General features: G+C 40.0%; 1 protein-coding gene across 7 annotated transcripts in view; it reads right to left on the bottom strand.

Moving 5' to 3' along the window:
- Positions 1-18,171, bottom strand: part of NCOA1 (nuclear receptor coactivator 1) — a 220,557-nt gene that overhangs the window by 65,401 nt on the left and 136,985 nt on the right. For all 7 annotated transcript variants that reach the window (XM_084793407.1, XM_084793411.1, XM_084793409.1 and 4 more), the window contains 5 exons: positions 15,879-16,045; positions 12,996-13,093; positions 8,654-8,831; positions 2,384-2,563; positions 715-810 (listed from right to left, as the gene is read on the bottom strand). In XM_084793407.1, coding sequence (XP_084649533.1) covers positions 715-810; positions 2,384-2,563; positions 8,654-8,831; positions 12,996-13,093; positions 15,879-16,045 — 719 coding nt within the window. The remainder of the gene's footprint in view (positions 1-714; positions 811-2,383; positions 2,564-8,653; positions 8,832-12,995; positions 13,094-15,878; positions 16,046-18,171) is intronic.

Raw genomic sequence — 18,171 nt, 5'->3', positions numbered from 1 at the left:
GCTTGTGTGAGATAAGGCTTTGCTACGCTGCTCAGGCTTTTCCTAACGTGTGGGTTCAAGCAACATATTCACTTCAGCACGCCTAGGAGCTGGTGCTGTAGGAATGCATCTACTGGTGAGGTCACATTTTACTGTTGATCTTTACTCACCACAGACATCCTGAGTGATCTCATAACAACTACTTCTACAGTCTCAAGTGGTATGTATAGAATATTTTTTTTTTAAAAAGCAAAGGGAAAAATAGCAAATACATTAAAATTTTTACATGTATTTATGTGTATACATGTATGCATGTGTATGCTTTGTGTGTGATAAGAGTTGGGTTCAAGGATCAATGCCTTTATCCACTGATCCCTCTGGATGGCCCACCAAATAAATTTAAACAATATTAAACTTACCATATTTATATCCATTTGTAAATATATAGATATATACTAACAAATTCAAATTTCTTTAAACAATTCTTCCTTGATTATAAAGATGACTCATGCTCAAACAGATGTACTCATGAGAACATTGATAAGAGCTGGCTCTACAGCACGATTGCCATGGCAACAATAAAAGCATCTGACTATCAGTATCAAGGTTGACTATTCAAAAATGATTTCTGTATGAGACTAGGAAGCAGAGTGTGAATATTACATTTGGATATGATCAGTGCAGTTTTAAGCTTACATATTAATAGTTATGGAGCATTTTTAATTTTGTGAATACCTGTAGTATCTTGCTTGGTCATAAAGGACTCTACACCTGTAACAGCTGGAGGCCGAGGTAATCGCCGAGCAATACAAATCAAACATGACTGGAAATCTGCCCAAAACAAGAAGGGAAAATTGAACAAAGTATAGAGAAAATGTTTACATCAATTACTTGATAGTTTTTATTTTTTAAGTTGCACATTTCAGGATTTACCGTAGTATTAGGATCACTCTAACATAATAGCACAGGAGAAATAAGATTCCTGGCAACACAAATCTGGGTGCCCCAAGGAGAAAGTAGGCTTTCCCCGTTAAATATATACTGCATATAAACTGGGAGAGACAGATGCTAACAGCCCAATGCCACCGTTCTGGTTAAATGTAAGCAGCACTAGTTTTAATTTTATTTTTGTTATTTTTGCTGCTAGGAACTAAACTCAAGAGACTTAGGTTTGCTAAGTACATGCTCTATCACCAGTCCCCAGTACTATTTTTAAATTAAAATAAATATATGTGTATGAGTGCTTTGCCTGCATGTATGTCTGTGCGCCATGTGCATGCAGTGTATACAAAGGCCGGAAAAAGGCATCAGATCCTCTGGAACTGGAGCTGCAGACAGTTGTAAGCTGTCATGTGGGTGCTGGGAATCAAACCTGGGTCCTCTAGGTCACCGCCCAGTAATGACATGAAATAATAATGTGTGAAAAGTTCCCAGTTGATCATCACCTCCATCTTGATAAAATCTGCCACTGAACTGCCGCTGACTGACTTGTCTCCTCTCTTCCTTGGTCCTTACTCCAGATCCCAATTTGTGGTGTTCCTAAACCTGAGTCTACGTTCACACGGACGACACACCCATCCACCATTATATACTGCAACCCACTGTGACATTCAGCCATGCCAATATCATGTTCATACTAGTGCCTCAGCCACGGCGTTCATTTATTCATAAACTTTCTCCTGGGTTGCTGCATAGTCTGAAAATGCCAATGCTGTCCTCCAGTGCCTCCTGAATTCTAAATGAAACTTTTCTAACCACCAGGGTTGTTCAGAAGCCTGTTGTATCTGGCACATGTCCAACTGAGGCAGGTAGATACCTATTTTATTTCACGGCAGCAAACTGGTTTGAATTATCTGACATCCTAGTGGGAATGCTGGCATAGTGCTAAGGCTGTAGGGGCATGGCTAACGGAGTGGTTCTACATATCTGTAACATAGTTTAAAGAATGAAGCAAATGGTTGAGCCTGGGCATGGTGGTTTGCTCCTGTAATCACAGCACTTATGAAGCTGGGGCATGAGACTTGCTTCTAAATTCCGTTATAATCAAGGCTACACAGTGAGTTGAAGGCCAGGCTGGGAGACACACTGAAACCCTATCTCAGAAATCCAAACGGGCTTTTTAATATCTGTACTTGGGAGGAAGAAGCAGGTGGGTCTCTGTGACCTTGAGGCTCCCCTGCCTACACAGCAGGCTCCAGGTCAGCCAGGGCTACACAAGGAGACCCTGTCTCAAGGGGGGAAAAAAAAAAGAAAGGAAATGTAGAAGATTGAACTGTGGTTATGACATACAGTATGACATATAATAGTCCAAAAACATTATCTCAAGAAGGTAGTGTGCAATCAATTCTACTCCTCCCCCCAGATCCTTCAAGCCAAAGATAATCACTTTAAAATGACCCTTTACCTTCACCGTCTTCTTGGATTGATTTTGGCTGTGACACCGTGAAGCACTGCATTACTTCATAGCGCTGGCAAGCTTCTTGATTCTCGGTACCTGGCTCATCTGGAGGGTGAATTAGCATCCTGCAGTTAAATGTATGGCTATTTCGGCGTGTTGCCTCTTGAGGCCAAGGAACTCCATTTACTAGGGAGGCAAAATTGATTTACATGCTTGTGAATAAAGTGAGAAAAGCATAAACTCTGAAGACACAAAAACATACTTCAAAGAACCTGGCTAGTTAGATATTCATGTTAAAAGACTGGCATACGTCCTCAGCTCTAACTTTGTATTGAGCCAATAAGGTACATCTACCAGTCAGACACTGGAACATTTCCAGGAAAATGTATAAGAGCTCATATAACAAATATACTACGTCACTAACAGAACTTAGCAACAAAGACAAAAATTAAAAATCACTGGCATGGCAGCTAACTCTTTTTATTTGCAGCCATGCATTTCAAATGAGAAAAATTAAGGTCACAAGAACTGTGATAAGCAGGACCCATCAAAGGCCAATCCAAAGGGCAGGCTCTTTGTGCATGGGGGTGGGGTGTGGTGGGGGGTGGGGTGTGGGGTGTGGGGTGGGGTGGGGTGTGGGAGACTAAAAGTTTGTCCAAGGAGTCTGTGACTTAGAATAGAAAAGAGCAATATTGATTTCTTACAGCCATTAATTACTTCATTAATTTAGCATAGTTTATGTTACAATACTTTGAATATGTAAATAGCAAGTAACATCAAAAGATTGCTAAGAAACAAAATGATCTCCTTTAGTATAAGAAAACAATTTAGTTTTAGAAAGGATGCCATATATTTCAAGTGAGAACCACTGCTGCAAGTCACAGCCCCCTCTCCAGGTGACCTATCCAGGTCCTGGCTTGCCAGTGGTCAGGGCTTTGAAAGCTGCTCTCCCACTGTTGACTCGCTTTCCCTCCATCCATCAAGAGGGAAGTACGGAAACTAACTTCTCTCGCACTAAGGAGTTCTGCTTTCTACAAGCTGTTAGGTTTGGGTCACTTAATACTTAATTCCCAGTTGCTTAATCTTTGAAAATAAAGGATCTACTTTACAAGCTCTAAAGACAGTTGTACTCTCTAGGCTACAGTAAAACACCCAGGAGTCCTTGATTCTAGAATTCCAATATCAAACTAGAGACTTTACGGAGGCAATCATTTCAGGTCCCCCCGTTACCACTCTTTTCAAAGAACAGATACGTTTTTATTCCACTGAGGGAAGAATGTGGGAAATAAACCACAGACAACTCTCTCTCTCTCTCTCTCTCTCTCTCTCTCTCTCTCTCTCTCTCTCTCTCTCTCTCTGTGTGTGTGTGTGTGTGTGTGTCTAATTTATTTATATAGAATTTATGGCTAGGGCCTTTTTACCTTACTTTTGAAACACATATAGGCTATAGTAAATGAAGTAGACAGTACAGTTAATATAAAAATTAACCTGCTTATTCATTTTTAGAGCTTTCTTCTCCAACTAAAGTAAGAGCCTATGATAAAAAATAATTTTTCTTTAAGATTTGTCACTTGGTTTATATGGTAGCTCCCCAGATTCACCCAACTGCCAGGGGTAATCTCAGCTTGCTGAATGCACTTGCAAAGAAAAGCTCCTTGTTAAATGTTGCCAGAAGAAATTCAGCTAAATATCTGCTTAGTTCAGTTGAGATAGCGAGAAACTATAGAAAAAAGAAAAACAGGCAGAGAAGTGGCTAGAACAAGCGTAGCATAAAAAGCCGTGAGGGGAAAGGCAGCAGAGGGGTGAAGGGACGTCCTTCAAGTTTAATTTCAGAACCTGTTATGTCTAAGGTTTTAGAAAAACGCTTTTGTTGTTTGATAATTTCATATAACATATGTTTTTACTGTTTGATAACTGCATGTAACATGTTTTGCTCAAGCCCACTCCCATCCCCTCTAGTCCCACCACTATTTCATCCCGGTTGCATGTTTTTGTTTATATTTATACCAACATAAATATATATTTACAGATATATTTGTAGTTTTAGTATTTTATATACACGGATGTTATGCTTATATGTATGTCTGTGCACCAAGAGTGCCCACAGAAGTCTGAAGAGGGTGTTAGATCCACCAGAACTGGAGCTACAGACAGTTGTGAGTTGCCACATGGGTGCCGGGAATTGCACCTTGGTCCTCCAGAAAAGCAAACAGTGCTTTTAACTGCCGAGTCACCTCTTTAGACTCTTTTGTTTGTTTGCTTCATAAAACTCCACTGAGTCTGCTTAGTGTTGCCAGTGCGTGCACGGTGTGCAGGGCCATCTGCTGGAACACAGGTATCCCCTCAGGGATGGCATCTCTGAGAAAATCTAACTCTTCTCGGCAGCCTTTAATTCCCAACAGCTCCTCAGACAGCCACAGGGCTTTATGACGACCTCCTCTCTCCAAACTGGGAATTTATCTGGCGTGGACTTGTGCAGGGCTTGTGTGTACAGTCACAGCCACCGTGAGTCCATGTGTGCACCTCTGCCTTCCTGTTTTGCTGTGGTAATCCTCTGGTTTTTAGTCAAGCTGGTACTAACCTGGAAGCTTCACCCCTATTTGCCAGCTTACATAGTGCTGGAGGATGCTACCCATGCTACCAGGAAAGAAGGATAATCCTCAGTCTTTCTCAGCTAGGAACCATGTAGGTACAATATCAGCCAGCCTGGAAAGTTATGTCTATTGTTTAATAGTGGCAAAATGTTACGGGAGTAACCAATCACTTTCTGATTGGATTTAAGGCCTGTTTCACACGACAGAACTAATTCCTTGCATTGTTAATGGAGCCAAGAATCCACGGCTCGGTAGGTCACAGGCCATAAGGAGAAGCTACTGTTTCTCTGCTACATGGACATAGTATTAAACTGACTCCTAAAGACAGCATTACACCCACAGATTAGGGCATCTCTCAACCCTCATTAGGGAAATTTCTTTTTGCAGTGGATGGTAATTAGCACATAGACCCACAAATGGTCAATGTACAGAAAATAAGAGGCTAGACATGCTCAGCCCTCAATGACACATCAGTGTCATGCATATCCCCTTCTCCCAAGGCTCAGGGACCATAGAGGAATAGGGGGCAGAAAGACGGTAAGAAACTTTTTTGTTGTTTAGTTAAACATATTGAAAACTTATAACTAAAGCCACTAGAGTTATTCTGACAATAAATTAACTATCATGACTTCTTAAATAAAAGTAAGATTACCTCCAAACATATTGACCCTTCCAACATATACAGGTAGATATCCCAGATATTTCTAGATCCCCTAGATAGCTTAATATTCATTAAATTTCTTTTGGATTATCTAAATTAACTTATTACAACAGAGCTCAAGGCTTCTCTTGAACACAAATCTTTTAAACACCAAGTTTTTACTTACAATGACTGTATTTTCATGAAAAGACAAACACAGGCCCTGTGTTCTCTATTGGACAAGGAAAGGATAGATCTGTACTAGAGATATAAAGTGCTGAGGAGACTCAGTGTTTTATTTTGAGCATGTTGGGGGAGGGCTGTCTAATCTTCATTAGTTGCTCTTTCCTTTTTACTACAGTTCATCTTGAAAAAAATAAATGCAAGTACTAACGTTTAAAAAACTGGTAACAAAAAAACTGAAGGCTTTTTTTTTTCTTTTTACTGTTTCGGTATTGGAAATTAAACCCAGGGCCTAATTGCTTGCTGTGTACATTCAAGGCAAGTGTTTACCACTGAGATGCATGCTCATCTCAAAGCCCTTTTTAAAAGAAGAAGCAGCTATTTAGTTTAACTTCAAAAAGAACTAAGGAGAACTGGACTTTCTTATTGACATGTTCTATAAAAATATTTGCCTCAACTTTGTGGGGAGCTGACGAAGGAGCATATTATGAAAGGACAAGACTGTCCTTCTATGACATCAATTCCTGAGTTAAAAGTATCTAAAATATCAAGCAGTTGTGAATGATACAAAATTATAGATCTATCTCTCATGAAATTGAAAGTTCCAAAACATTTAGATAAAGTCAATAATCATAGTATTAACTAAATTTAAAGGAAATTCAGCTAGGTGACAGGTTAGTTATTATTTGAATGTCCTCCGAACTTCCTATGAAAGATGAGGCCGAACAGAGGATTAAATGTGTTCCCAGGTCACACTGCTAGTGGGTGGCAGAGGAAGGATGCTTTGGCCATGCCAGTGACATGTCAGTGTGTCAGTGCTCTCCTTCTACAGTGTCTGCATCACTAGGAAATAAGTGCTGAATCGTGAGAACGTAATCTCATTTTTTTTTCCAAACTTCAAGTTACAGCTTATTAGAATTTCACAAATAAACCTTAAACTTTCATAACATAGGCTTTTGTGTATGTGTGTGGTGTATGCACACACCTGTGTAGGTATATGCATATGGGTGTATATGGAAACCAGAGGTTCACAATGGGTGCCTTCCTCAATAGCACCCCACCTTGTGTTTTCTTTTGACAGGGAGTCTCTTACTAAACTTAAACCTCCCCCATTTGGCTAGACAGGCTAACCAGCCAGTTCCAAGAGTCCTCTGCCTCTGCCTTTCCGGCACTGGGATAACAGACGTGCCCAGCAACACCAATTTCTTTTCATAGGCTTTGGAGTTCTAAAGTCAAGTCTTGTGTACTTTATCCACTGAACTGCCTCTCCAGCTCTATACTTGTTTTTTTGGACAAAACTTCTTACTGTGATGTATTTTTCAGTGTTCAAATTAGGCACTGAAATCTTCTATACCAATAAATTCAAAAGCAATTTTGAAACAAGTTTTTAATGCTATCTTTCAATTTTTTCTTGATACAAATTTTTCTTGATATAAGTGAAAACAAGAACATAATCTTTTGATTCATGTTAGTGATTTACACACACAGGAGGTGAATATGTAAGTGCAAATTGCATATTTGTAAATAATGATCTTAATTCTTCAAATTTCTTCATAGTCCTTATTTTTTCTGGAGGCTGATAAACATTTTACCTTTTTTCCTCTTTCTGATTTCCTAATGATTTGATAGTTCTGATAATGGAGATTTAAGAATGGATGTGGAAGTATATTTTTTTCTTCAATGTTTATAAAAAGTATCTGTGCTACTAGGTTAGTACAATGGGCTTTATTCGTCCCAGTGTGACCAAATGCCACTGCAGAACCCGATGCTGTGCTCTGGGACTACCGGGCACGGCCCGTGGTTGTGGGTCTACCCCCCTGTACCTGGCCGGAGAGGCAGCTGTCAGTGTTGTTTCTGTTTCTGTTCTGTCCTTCTTTGGCAGCATGAGGAAAGCACGCTGCTGCCGCAGAACTAAGACCATCTCCTCCAGCTCTGGTGGAGGCTGGGTGGAGACGGCTAGTCCAGGCCCTACGGGTGGCCAGGGGCAGGATCACCATGTCATCAGATATTAGATGACACCTTGGTCTTATTTACCGCCTGGTAGTGGTGTGGGCAAACCGAATGGAAACATATTGCAGTACCCATGCTGGAGTGAGCAATGTGTTTCTGCGCAACGAACCCCTTCTTGAGGGGGTAGAAGACAGCTCAGTTTTGTTTTCTGTGACCTTGGTTCTCTTCCTAACAAGGAGAGCTCAACAGATATTTTGTTAATACAGATAGGAGTATCAGGAAGTTTACAGCAACAATAAAATGAGATAGCGCAATTAAATCCACATGCCAGGTCCTCGGGATGGCAGAACAAAAGCAACTAATGTATAGGAGCAGAGGATGAAACCCAGGTACCGCGCGAAAGGAACCCTAGTTTCACATCCCTGAGCTCCGGCCTCAGCTCCCACACTAAATGGTGGTGGGGACCCTCCTATCTGCTACTCACATGTGTTACCACACAGTGTCCCTGAGAAAAACTCATGTTTGACCAATTTGGCTGTGTGATAAGTTGGTCTTATTTCAGAGTTAGTGGAACATAGAAATGATGGGGAAAACAGGTACAAAAATCTGAAATGAATGGAATCTGAAACTAAATATGAAAATTTTCCCATTTTCCACTAAATACATGTACACTGACTACTCCAAACATACCTACTAGGAATCCAATCAGTAGGAGTTATTGGAACTGTTATGGCTCCTGCACTATCACGTGACATGGCAGTACCCTGATGACGAAGACTCTTATGAGCTATTGATAAATCTGAAGCTGTAACCACATTAAAAATATTTTAGGTATATTATTTTATACTACCATCCTCCATATATGTTATAAGACTAAGAATTAGGGGGGAAAAGTTAATTTCTTTCTACCTAGCGATTTTGGTAGCAGATTCTTGACGAATTCTGCATGGTCGCCCACGTGAAGTACGCTGTAGACGCTGGTGTTCATCAGTTCTTCCTGGTTGTAACCCAAGTAGCTCGTCACATTTTCTGACACGAACACAATTCTTCCTTCACAGTTCACAACAAAGAAAAATCCATCCAAAGCCTGCAAAGCCAAAAAGAAAAAAATAAAATAAAATAAAAAAAGAAAGGAAGAAAGAAAAAGAAAAGGATTAGACATGAAGACACTGGGAGGTTATTTTCTCTTTAAAAAGATATTAGAAATAAATCCATGTCAAGTTAGAAGGGGAACTGCTTCTCTGTGAGGGGGCCGTCATTTTCAAATGGGCTATACACTAAAGTTTTCAGTGGGCATTAATGAAAAGATATCAACCTTTTTTCTTAGAAACAATTTAAATATTTATTTTTATTATTTTTAAGTGTGTGTGCTATGCATGTGCGTGTGCACACATGAGTGCAGATGCCCTTGGAGGTCAGAGATGTTGGATGCCCTGTAACAACTGTTCAGGTGATTGTGAACTGCCTGACACGGGTGCTAGGAATCAAACCTGCGTCTCCTGCCAAAGTAGTATGTGTTCTTAACTACCAAACAGTCTCTACATCCCAGGAAGAATTTTTATAGTAGTAAATGCAAAGTAAGTGACTCATTTAGTCTTGGAAATCTCTACATTATGTAGGTTAATACCTGGCCTTTACCTTTGAGAAGCCTGTGAAAGAGTGGATGTGCATAAGAAAGCATTAGTGATCAATGTGGTGTCACAGATATAAGGAACACTATGGGCACAATCCAGGATGCCTAGTTTGGGAGTGGTGGCGGTGTGAGAAGCACCTTACAAAGCCCTACCAAACTAAAGGAGACCACAGTGGGGGAGGGGAAGAGGGCTTAGGGAAAGCTATTTCAGGAAGAGAGATGCACATGGCACATGGCAAGGCATAAGCAGCGTGGGGCTGAGGATACAAAGTACAGTGAGGCCCGTGGGCAGCAAACACATTATTGGGATGTGTAACAGGAGCCAGGTTCCAGGGGCCTCCTGTGTGCAGAGATGGAGCCAGGCTCTTCAAGAGAAGGTATATGAGCCCCCAGGGGCACCAAAAATTTCCAGTGGCACAGACTCTGTTAGAACCCTCAGGTTGCAATCTAAAACTGGTACTGTACACCTACCCAGCTACCTGCGGCTAGTGAGGTCAAGGGTCATGGAGGGGAGTGTACGACTGCCACTTTCCTAAACCATGTGTCTGTATATCCACAAATAAGTGTAGTGCCTGCCCCAATCAAAGGAGCTTCTTTCTGTAGAAGATGGACACTATGAAAGAAAGCCATAGCTGTTCAAAATGAGAGAACAACTGGCCTTAACCTTACTATATAGCCTTGCGTTCCTAATCTTCCTTTCTTAACCTCCCAAGTGCTGATGTATCATCAGTGCCAAGCACTCTGACTGAAAACTTTAATTCTTTAGACAACATCTTCCATTCTGGACTGCTTTCCCTCCCAGCCCCTACAGCCTGCCCTTTGCCTCTGTAAGTTGTCCAGTTTATACTCCATAGAGTAAGTGACCTCAGGAAGCACTTATCTTTCTGTTAGTTGGCTCATACCATTTACTATAGTATCTTCCAGGCTCATCTGTGTTGTCATAAATAACATTTCCTTATGTTTTAAAAGGCAGGATAGTATTCCACTGTGAATTGCATTTTAATTAATTTATCCATTAATGGACACTTGAGTTGAAATGTGAATTAGAACATACATGATCATACACCTGTCAGAATGGCTACTTTGTAAAGACAAAAAAAAAAACCCTACAGATGAAGATCTAGAGACAGGGACTCTGTACTTGCTAGTCAGAATATAAACTAGTAGAGTCAATATGCAACACCACGTGGAAGATCCTCAAAAATAAAAACGGAACAAAAACCACAAACACTAGATCATGTAGCAATCTTACACCTCAGTAGATCTAGCCAAAGAAATTGAAGTCAGTCCTTGAAGAAGTATTAGCACTCCCTCATTGCAGCATTATTCAAAATAGCCAAGATATACAATCAGCCTAAGTGTCCATCAATAAACAAGGGATGGAGTTATTGCTTAAAGTATTACATTTAATTTAGAATTACATTTTAGATAAACACCACGAAGCATACAACCAAGATTTTCCTAAAGAGCACAATCCTATTTTTAGTAATTACTGTACCATTTTTAAGTCCAACACCTTAACCATTCAGCTACTGTGACTCCAGTAAGATTTTCTTTAGTGAGAAAAAAGGGAATATATATTTGTATTCAAACTGATTGCTATGGCTGTTTCTCACTTAGTCTAAAGATGCAAAAGAGAGGGGTGTGGTACTCTGCACACCTCAGCAACTGAATAAATACTTTGTCAACTATTTTGCGTTTTTTTTTTTTAAGATTTATTTATTATTATGCGAACAGTGTTCTGCCTGCATGTACACCTGCAGGCCAGAAGGGGGCATCAGATCACATTATAGTTAGCTGTGAGCCACCATATGGTTGCTGGGAATTGAACTTAGGACCTCTGAAGGAGCAGCCAGTGCTCTTAACCTCTGAGCCATCTCTCCAGCCCTATTTTGAGTTTTTGATGGACATGCAAAGGCACCTGCAAATTCAACTAACTTTTAAGATGTCAGGTTAGTTATAAATTTCATGGAGGGCGTTCAGTATTTATTTATTTACTTTGCAGTTAATATAAAAATAAGAATAATTAAAATACACATTTAAAAAAAAGTAGATCTAAATCTTATTCTGGGATATCCTTGGATAATAACTGAATCAGTGTTGCATACCATTTATGTTCCTAATTGTTGTTTTTATTATAAATGGGACATGCATATATACATTTTAAGATATAAAAATTATGTCAATAGTAGAAGATATACCCCAATCCCAATCTCAAAAAATGATAATAATTCAGGGAATGTTTTGGGGACTGGTGTTGTGACTATTCATATACAAATGTCTCTATTTTCTAAACTGTGCCTGATGAAGACAACTTGCCGTCGCTCTTTTTCGACAAGTTTTGTTCACATGTGCTCCTGGGGAAGACTCTTCCTGACAGCTGGCCTTATGATGTGCTGCACACAGAGATGCTAAGAAATGCTTGTTCACCAAGCACAACACAAGCACCCCGAGAGCACTCCCATCTGCCCAGGATGTCCCAGCAGGGCTCATACTGGGCAAGACTTCTTGCAGAGCCTGGCTTTAAATGAGATTGTCACTTATGGTCACTGGACAGAGGTCTAGGAATAAAGTACATAGTCCAAATACATTTACAGAACCCAAGTAGGCAAAGGAAATGGAGAAATTTACAAAGGTTAAAGACAGAATGAGGATCCTGCAAGGGGGCAGGGTAAAGAGTCCCTTGAAAAAGTATCTTTAGAAGGCATCACTACTCTTGACCAGGTAGAAGGAACTATATGCAAAAACCATGCAAGCTACTGTAACAGAACAACACATGTGCAAGAATCAGAAAATAGAGACGTGAAAAACTTTGTTAGAAAGACCCCGGGCCTCCAGAAGGATGGGCCTGAGAAAGGACAAGAAAAGGATTCAGTTTGCATATATTTTGGTAAACAAATATGCAGTTTGTTTTTGAGAGAGAAAAGCATGTGAGTGCACACACAGATAAGTGCTTTTACATTCATGTACAAGAGAAAGTGTTGAAGGTGATGGGTTGGTGCAGAAAAAAAGTGTCTATTTCCAAAATCCAGGCAGTATTATATCAGAGAAAAGACAGTGGTGAAATAATACAGTAGTTGCAAAGTAATTCAAGTTAAAAAGTTTTCACTTTATAAAGTTAGATAGTAATTTAATTCTTACTTACAGTGTGTGTATGTGTTTATGTGTGCATGTGTGTGTAAAATCAGTTTAAACTTACTTTATCCAGAAAATATTTTAGGAAAATACCTAGTCCAATGCAGTGGAGCATCTTTCACTTAAAGGTGAAATTCTATGGCATACATACATTGTACTAGATAGCTAAACTAGTTATGAATCAGGTTATAGCCTAATTCAGTTTTCTTTTCCTAGGCAATTCTAATCACTCCAGAAGTACAAGCAAAGCCACATGTAGGCTTTGGTTTGCATTAGACTCTTGGACTACCTCTAGGAAAAGATTTTTATGTCCATTACTCACATTAATTCTGAAATAACAACCATCAACCAATATAACAAAAATACTATTTTTAAGAGATTAAATAACTACTCTGTTTCTTAAGTTATTAATTGGACATATGACATCGAAGATAAAGAAAACTTAAATTGGTAAAGACAAAGATTTTCAACAAGGATGCTTACCTCCAAAAGAAGAGGGCCTAACGACTCCTTTTCTATCACCCCCTGGCTACTTGATGAGATGTCTGACTTCTGCACATCATCGTCAGTTGTTGATTTCTCTGCAATAATGAAACTTTAAAAACTACACATCCAAAGAGTTTGTTTTCCTAAGAGCCAGTTTATGAAGACACATAGATTTATACCACTGATAGAAGGAATACTTTTTACTTTTTAAACAAATTATAAAACATTTAAAAACTCATTAAACTCCTGTAGATTCGATTACTTTATGTGAAAGCAAAGCATTTAAAGTTTTAGGAAAACTTAAGCTAGGAATAGTTATGCACGAGAACGGCCTAAGGGATGGGAAAAGGGCGATGATGGACAGTTCTGCACCCTGTCTCTAGAGGAAAAGGTATGCCTGTCTGCTTTCCGTTACTCTAATCTGGCCAGCTGGCATGCAGACACGCCAGCCATGTTTACTATACACTGTGATGGAAATAGCCTAGGGATGGCAGTGCCATCCACAGGGTGTCTGAGTTCCTGACATCTACCTGATTATCCTGTTCAAGTTATAGTAGGTACGCTTCCTGGATTACATCCTCTCCGTGTATGTAAGTACAGCTTTATAGGAGTCAATGTCTAGTATCTCCATACAATGGCTATAAGCACACCTTATAAGTAAATCCAGGTATATGTTTTATACAGTACCCATTTTATTTGTATACTTTGTGCGTAGTTTCACGTTTTTGATTTCTGCGTGCTGCTTAGCTTATCCCTTAACACTCCGCCTGGCCAGGCATGATGGCACACACCTTTGGTCCTAGCACTGGGGAGATGGTAGCAGATAGATCTCTGTTGAGTTTGAAGCCAGCCTGTTCAAAATAAAGTTACAGGCGGAGCTACACAATGAGATCCTGCTGCAAAACAGAACAAAACAAAACAAAACAAAACAAAAAAACCCAAATCAAAGCAGCAGCCACATCACTAAACCCAAACCCAACAACAGAAATGTTATGCTTGAGACCTTCCTCCTCCTTGTTTTTTCTCCTTGGTGTTTTAACAGATCACTAAGTTGTGCACGGGTGTGAGCAGTCTGTGCTCACTGGGCTGGGCCTGTGTGAGTGGGTGCTCCTCACAGCATCCCTCTTCTCCTTCTTTCCCTCCTCCCGCCCCTTGTGAGATGGGGTCCCCCTATGCAGAATGGGTCGACTTAGACTTGTGGTGCTCCTGTCCCAACATGCCAACTGCTGGGGTTACAGGTGCGCTCATCCCCACGCCCAGCTACAGGAGTTATTTCTGATCCAGAATCAGATCCTTCTATTTTCAAGAAAAGTTTTTTGTTGTTTTTAAGGTTTTTTAAAAAAATCTCTCTTGTCATTTATCATCCTCTACCTAGTCTTGAACTAAATGTGTAAATTTCTTATCTTTTTCTCTTATTTTCCATTACTTCTCTGATAATTTTACTTTTTAAGAGATTTCTTAAAATTAACTTATATGGTAGATGTAAAAAGTGCTGTGGGAAAAAGAAATCAAGAAAGGCGTTGAAGGATATGTGTATTTTCCACTTAATTTTTTTTTTTTAAGAGCAGTTGGGAACACTTCCAATGAGAAGACATTTGAGACAGGGCATGAAGGGGTGGGAGTGGGCATCCAGACAGTGGGTACCTAGGAAGAGACCATCAGAGCCATGGAAGATCAATCCTGAACAACTGACCACTGTGCCCGAGGTAGGTGGGGCAGGCAGCATAAGAGGCGAAAAAGCAAAACACAATAATGTGCTTAAGAGTTTCCTAAGCACTCTGTTTTAACTTCCAAAAGTTACTGTTTTTCAAGGGTGTGATTTCTCCTTTGTCCCAGGGGCTGACACACAGCTTTGCTGCTGCCCCCTGCCGGCTGTCTCTGCTTCACCCCCCCCCCCCCATCTCCTTTCCTCTGCCTTTCTTTTTTTAACTGCAGCCTTCCCTGTGATGCCTGTGGCTTTTGTTCATATGAGACGCACAAAAGCACCACCTGGCAATCAGTACGTAGCAAGGAGGTGAGTTTTCACATGGCATCTCGCAAATGATCCTTCCCTGGGTCTGCTCAGGTCCCACAGAAGGATCCCACCATCTCTGGCTTCAGACTAAGAGCAAGCAAGGATGCTGGTGTTTGTAGGCTTCTACTTTCTCCTCTTTGCTAAATCAACTGTCGCTAGACTACTCTGCAGTTTCTAAAATCTTTAAGTCATGGACCTTGAGTCTTTTTAGGTAATAGTTGTCTGTAGTCTTTTCACACTACTGTTATTAATGTGAAGGTCTGGGGTTTGCACTCCTACCCACCACAGATGATTTCCTCATACACAATGAAAGTGTTAGCACACTCTCCTGAAAACCTATAGCACTGCATGAGTAGAAGTGCCCCACAGCTTGCTTTACCTTTATTCTGGCAGGTAAACCAAGGGATTAGAGGTGTCGGGTTCCCAGTAAATTGGGTGCTATAAATATGAACCTCAAAAAATACAATGGGATTTCTTTCCCTGCCCAGAGAACTATTTACCCCACTGTGAGCCAGGCAGAGGCAAGCTTTCTCAGATAAGCCAGAGAAATTCTCACCAAGAAATTACTGTATGTTAGCTGGATGCAAGGGCTTCAGGTCCCACCCCACAATTTGTGTTTCCTGCTAAGGGGCTATGACATCGGGCTATAAAATCTCCTGGGCTTGCTTAATTACTTCACTAGTTTTCAAGTTAATCTAGTAAGCTACCAGAAATACCAAGAAAGGCTCTTTGACTCAATAAAATAAAAATCATCTAAACAAAAACATTAAAAGCATGAAGCAATGCAGGTCACAATCCTGGAGGAGTAGAGTAACATGTCACAAATATCACATCAGCTGAGAACGTGGCCTTTATTTTATTTTTACCTTGCTCCATTCTCTTCATTAGCTGTATCTGGTCTACTGTTTTCTTCAGAATCTTGCATTTATCTGGTTTTACACTCAAGCTGTCAATGTCACTGATGTTGGCAGACAGTAATTCAGCTAGCTCTTCTAAATATTTATTTTCTTGCTCTCTGCGCCTCTTCTCGGTACTGTTACACATACACAAAAAAATCCAGTTAGCACGCACTTGCACCATGTTATTTCTTTCTCTTATCAAACATGTTAATGGCACACATTTGAAGGAAATCTTGTTTTTCTTGAAATACAAAACCAGATTTAAAAATCAAATTAAAATCACATCTAAAACTCAAACACTACAAAATGCTCGAGTACACAAAATAATTCTGGCTAAAATACGTAAAGAGAATGACTACTGTGCCAGATGGGTTTCGTCAAAGATGTATGCACTCAACACTTTCAGACAACAAATGGCTACCAGGTTTTAAAGGAACCAGAAAACATCAAATGGACTTCTTATGCTTGGGGATACTGTGTATTTGGAATAGAATTGTAATTTCCAAGTAATTTTGCTACAGTTTAAAGAGCGCTAATGATTGTAGCTCAGGCGAATTGTACTGGTGACTCTGGTAAGCCCTTCACTCTTACTTTGATAGGAACATTAGTTGCTTCTCAAAAGTACACTCTAAAAAGTAAATCAACTACAAAAAGAGCGAAGAGCAGTCGGCTACAGCTCCTTTCTAAATACAGCAGAAAATTAACCCTCCATGAAAGTTCTTGTCAACATTAAAACCAAGTCAAGCACGATCACCTTGAAGCAAAGAAAAAGAAAGGTGATGTCACAGGAAGGCAGCGCTTTAGAAGAAGTCTACTGAACATGTGGGATAATTGTCGCTCATTTTTTCTTTTTGATCTTTATCCCTAATTTATTTCACCAAGTCATCTTTGCTTTAGGTAATGCATTCAAAGATGGTAAAATAGTATTCTGAAACTTTCCATTATCCAAATAAAATAGGAAAGACTGTTCATGACATGCTTTGTTTTACAAACAGCAGTTAAAATCATTTAGCTGCACATAAAAGTGGTAGAAAAAAAATAGTTGTGGGGAGAGAAAAATCAGTTGCTAAAAACCATACAATAAACAACAATTTAAAAGCCCTTTTCTTTTCTTAAACATTTTTAAAGACTTTAAAAGCAAAAGCACTTATGCTGAAAAAACCCAGGCAACTAGTTTACTGCGTTTGCTATAAAACACAGTACCAACAAATGGTGCACATCCCCAAACACAATCAGACTTAAAACTGTAACAACCACACATTCTGACTTTATCTGTTAAATCTTTCATTACTGAGGAATTATTTCCACTTTGCACAGTAAAACTCTATCTTAATAACTTAAACAGAACACAGCAAGGCATCCTGACAAACTTCACTCTGAGACACTGAAGCAAAGCACAAATAAAACAAAGAACATATTTTCATATTCACAAGGGTTTATCTGTAACATGACAGTATTTGAGGACATGCGACTTTGCCTTAGGGAACCTCACAGACAGCAGACACACTTAGTGGATTCGGTATAGAGCAGGAGCTGTGGAAACTTAAAAAGTCTAAGTGTGAGTGGCTAGTGAAAGTCTCACTACACACTGCAGCTTGTTCTGGGGCTGGTGACCAGCGTCCATCTACCTGCACGTAACAGGTGTGTGCTCCACACTCAGCCACCAAGCAGGTTTTTGCCATTTGGTTTTGTGTAATACTGAAATCCCTGAAGCCATTATGGAGTAAAAGAACTGTTTCCCAATAAAGAGAGGAGCTGGAACACTAGCTATACACAGTAAGGAACAGCAGACACCAGTAAAACCAGAGTAGGGAAATAAAAACCATCTTTAAGTGAAGCAGCCAATAACCACATAGGAAAGAAACACAGCAGACATGCTCCAAGTCAGAACGGAAGAACTGGAGAACACAAAAACCCTAGCTTGAATGGGGAAGGCCCCCTCGACTACTTTAGACTAACTTCCCTCACTTGCTAAACCCAGTTATTACCTTTTATGTGGCAGACAAGCAAGTTAATGCTGTCCTGAGCTAAATTCTCATGAGTACAGTTGGGCTCACAATATTCTATGGTGCAGTACCAGTTCCAGGAGCCCCGTGGACATCAAAATCTGAGCACTTGCAAGTCCTTTATATGAAATGGTATAGTTGCATACCCTGTGGAAGTTCTTCCCCGTGCTTAAAGCCAGCTCCACATTACTTGTAATACCTAATGTAATGCAAATGCTGTACAAGTAGTTGTCATACTATATTTAGGCAATAAC

The sequence above is a fragment of the Acomys minous genome (assembly GCF_964271855.1).
Source record: "Acomys minous genome assembly, chromosome: 8".
NCBI lineage: Eukaryota > Metazoa > Chordata > Mammalia > Rodentia > Muridae > Acomys > Acomys minous.
Note: the sequence above shows the minus strand (reverse complement) of the source record. Positions and strands in the feature narration are given on the sequence as shown.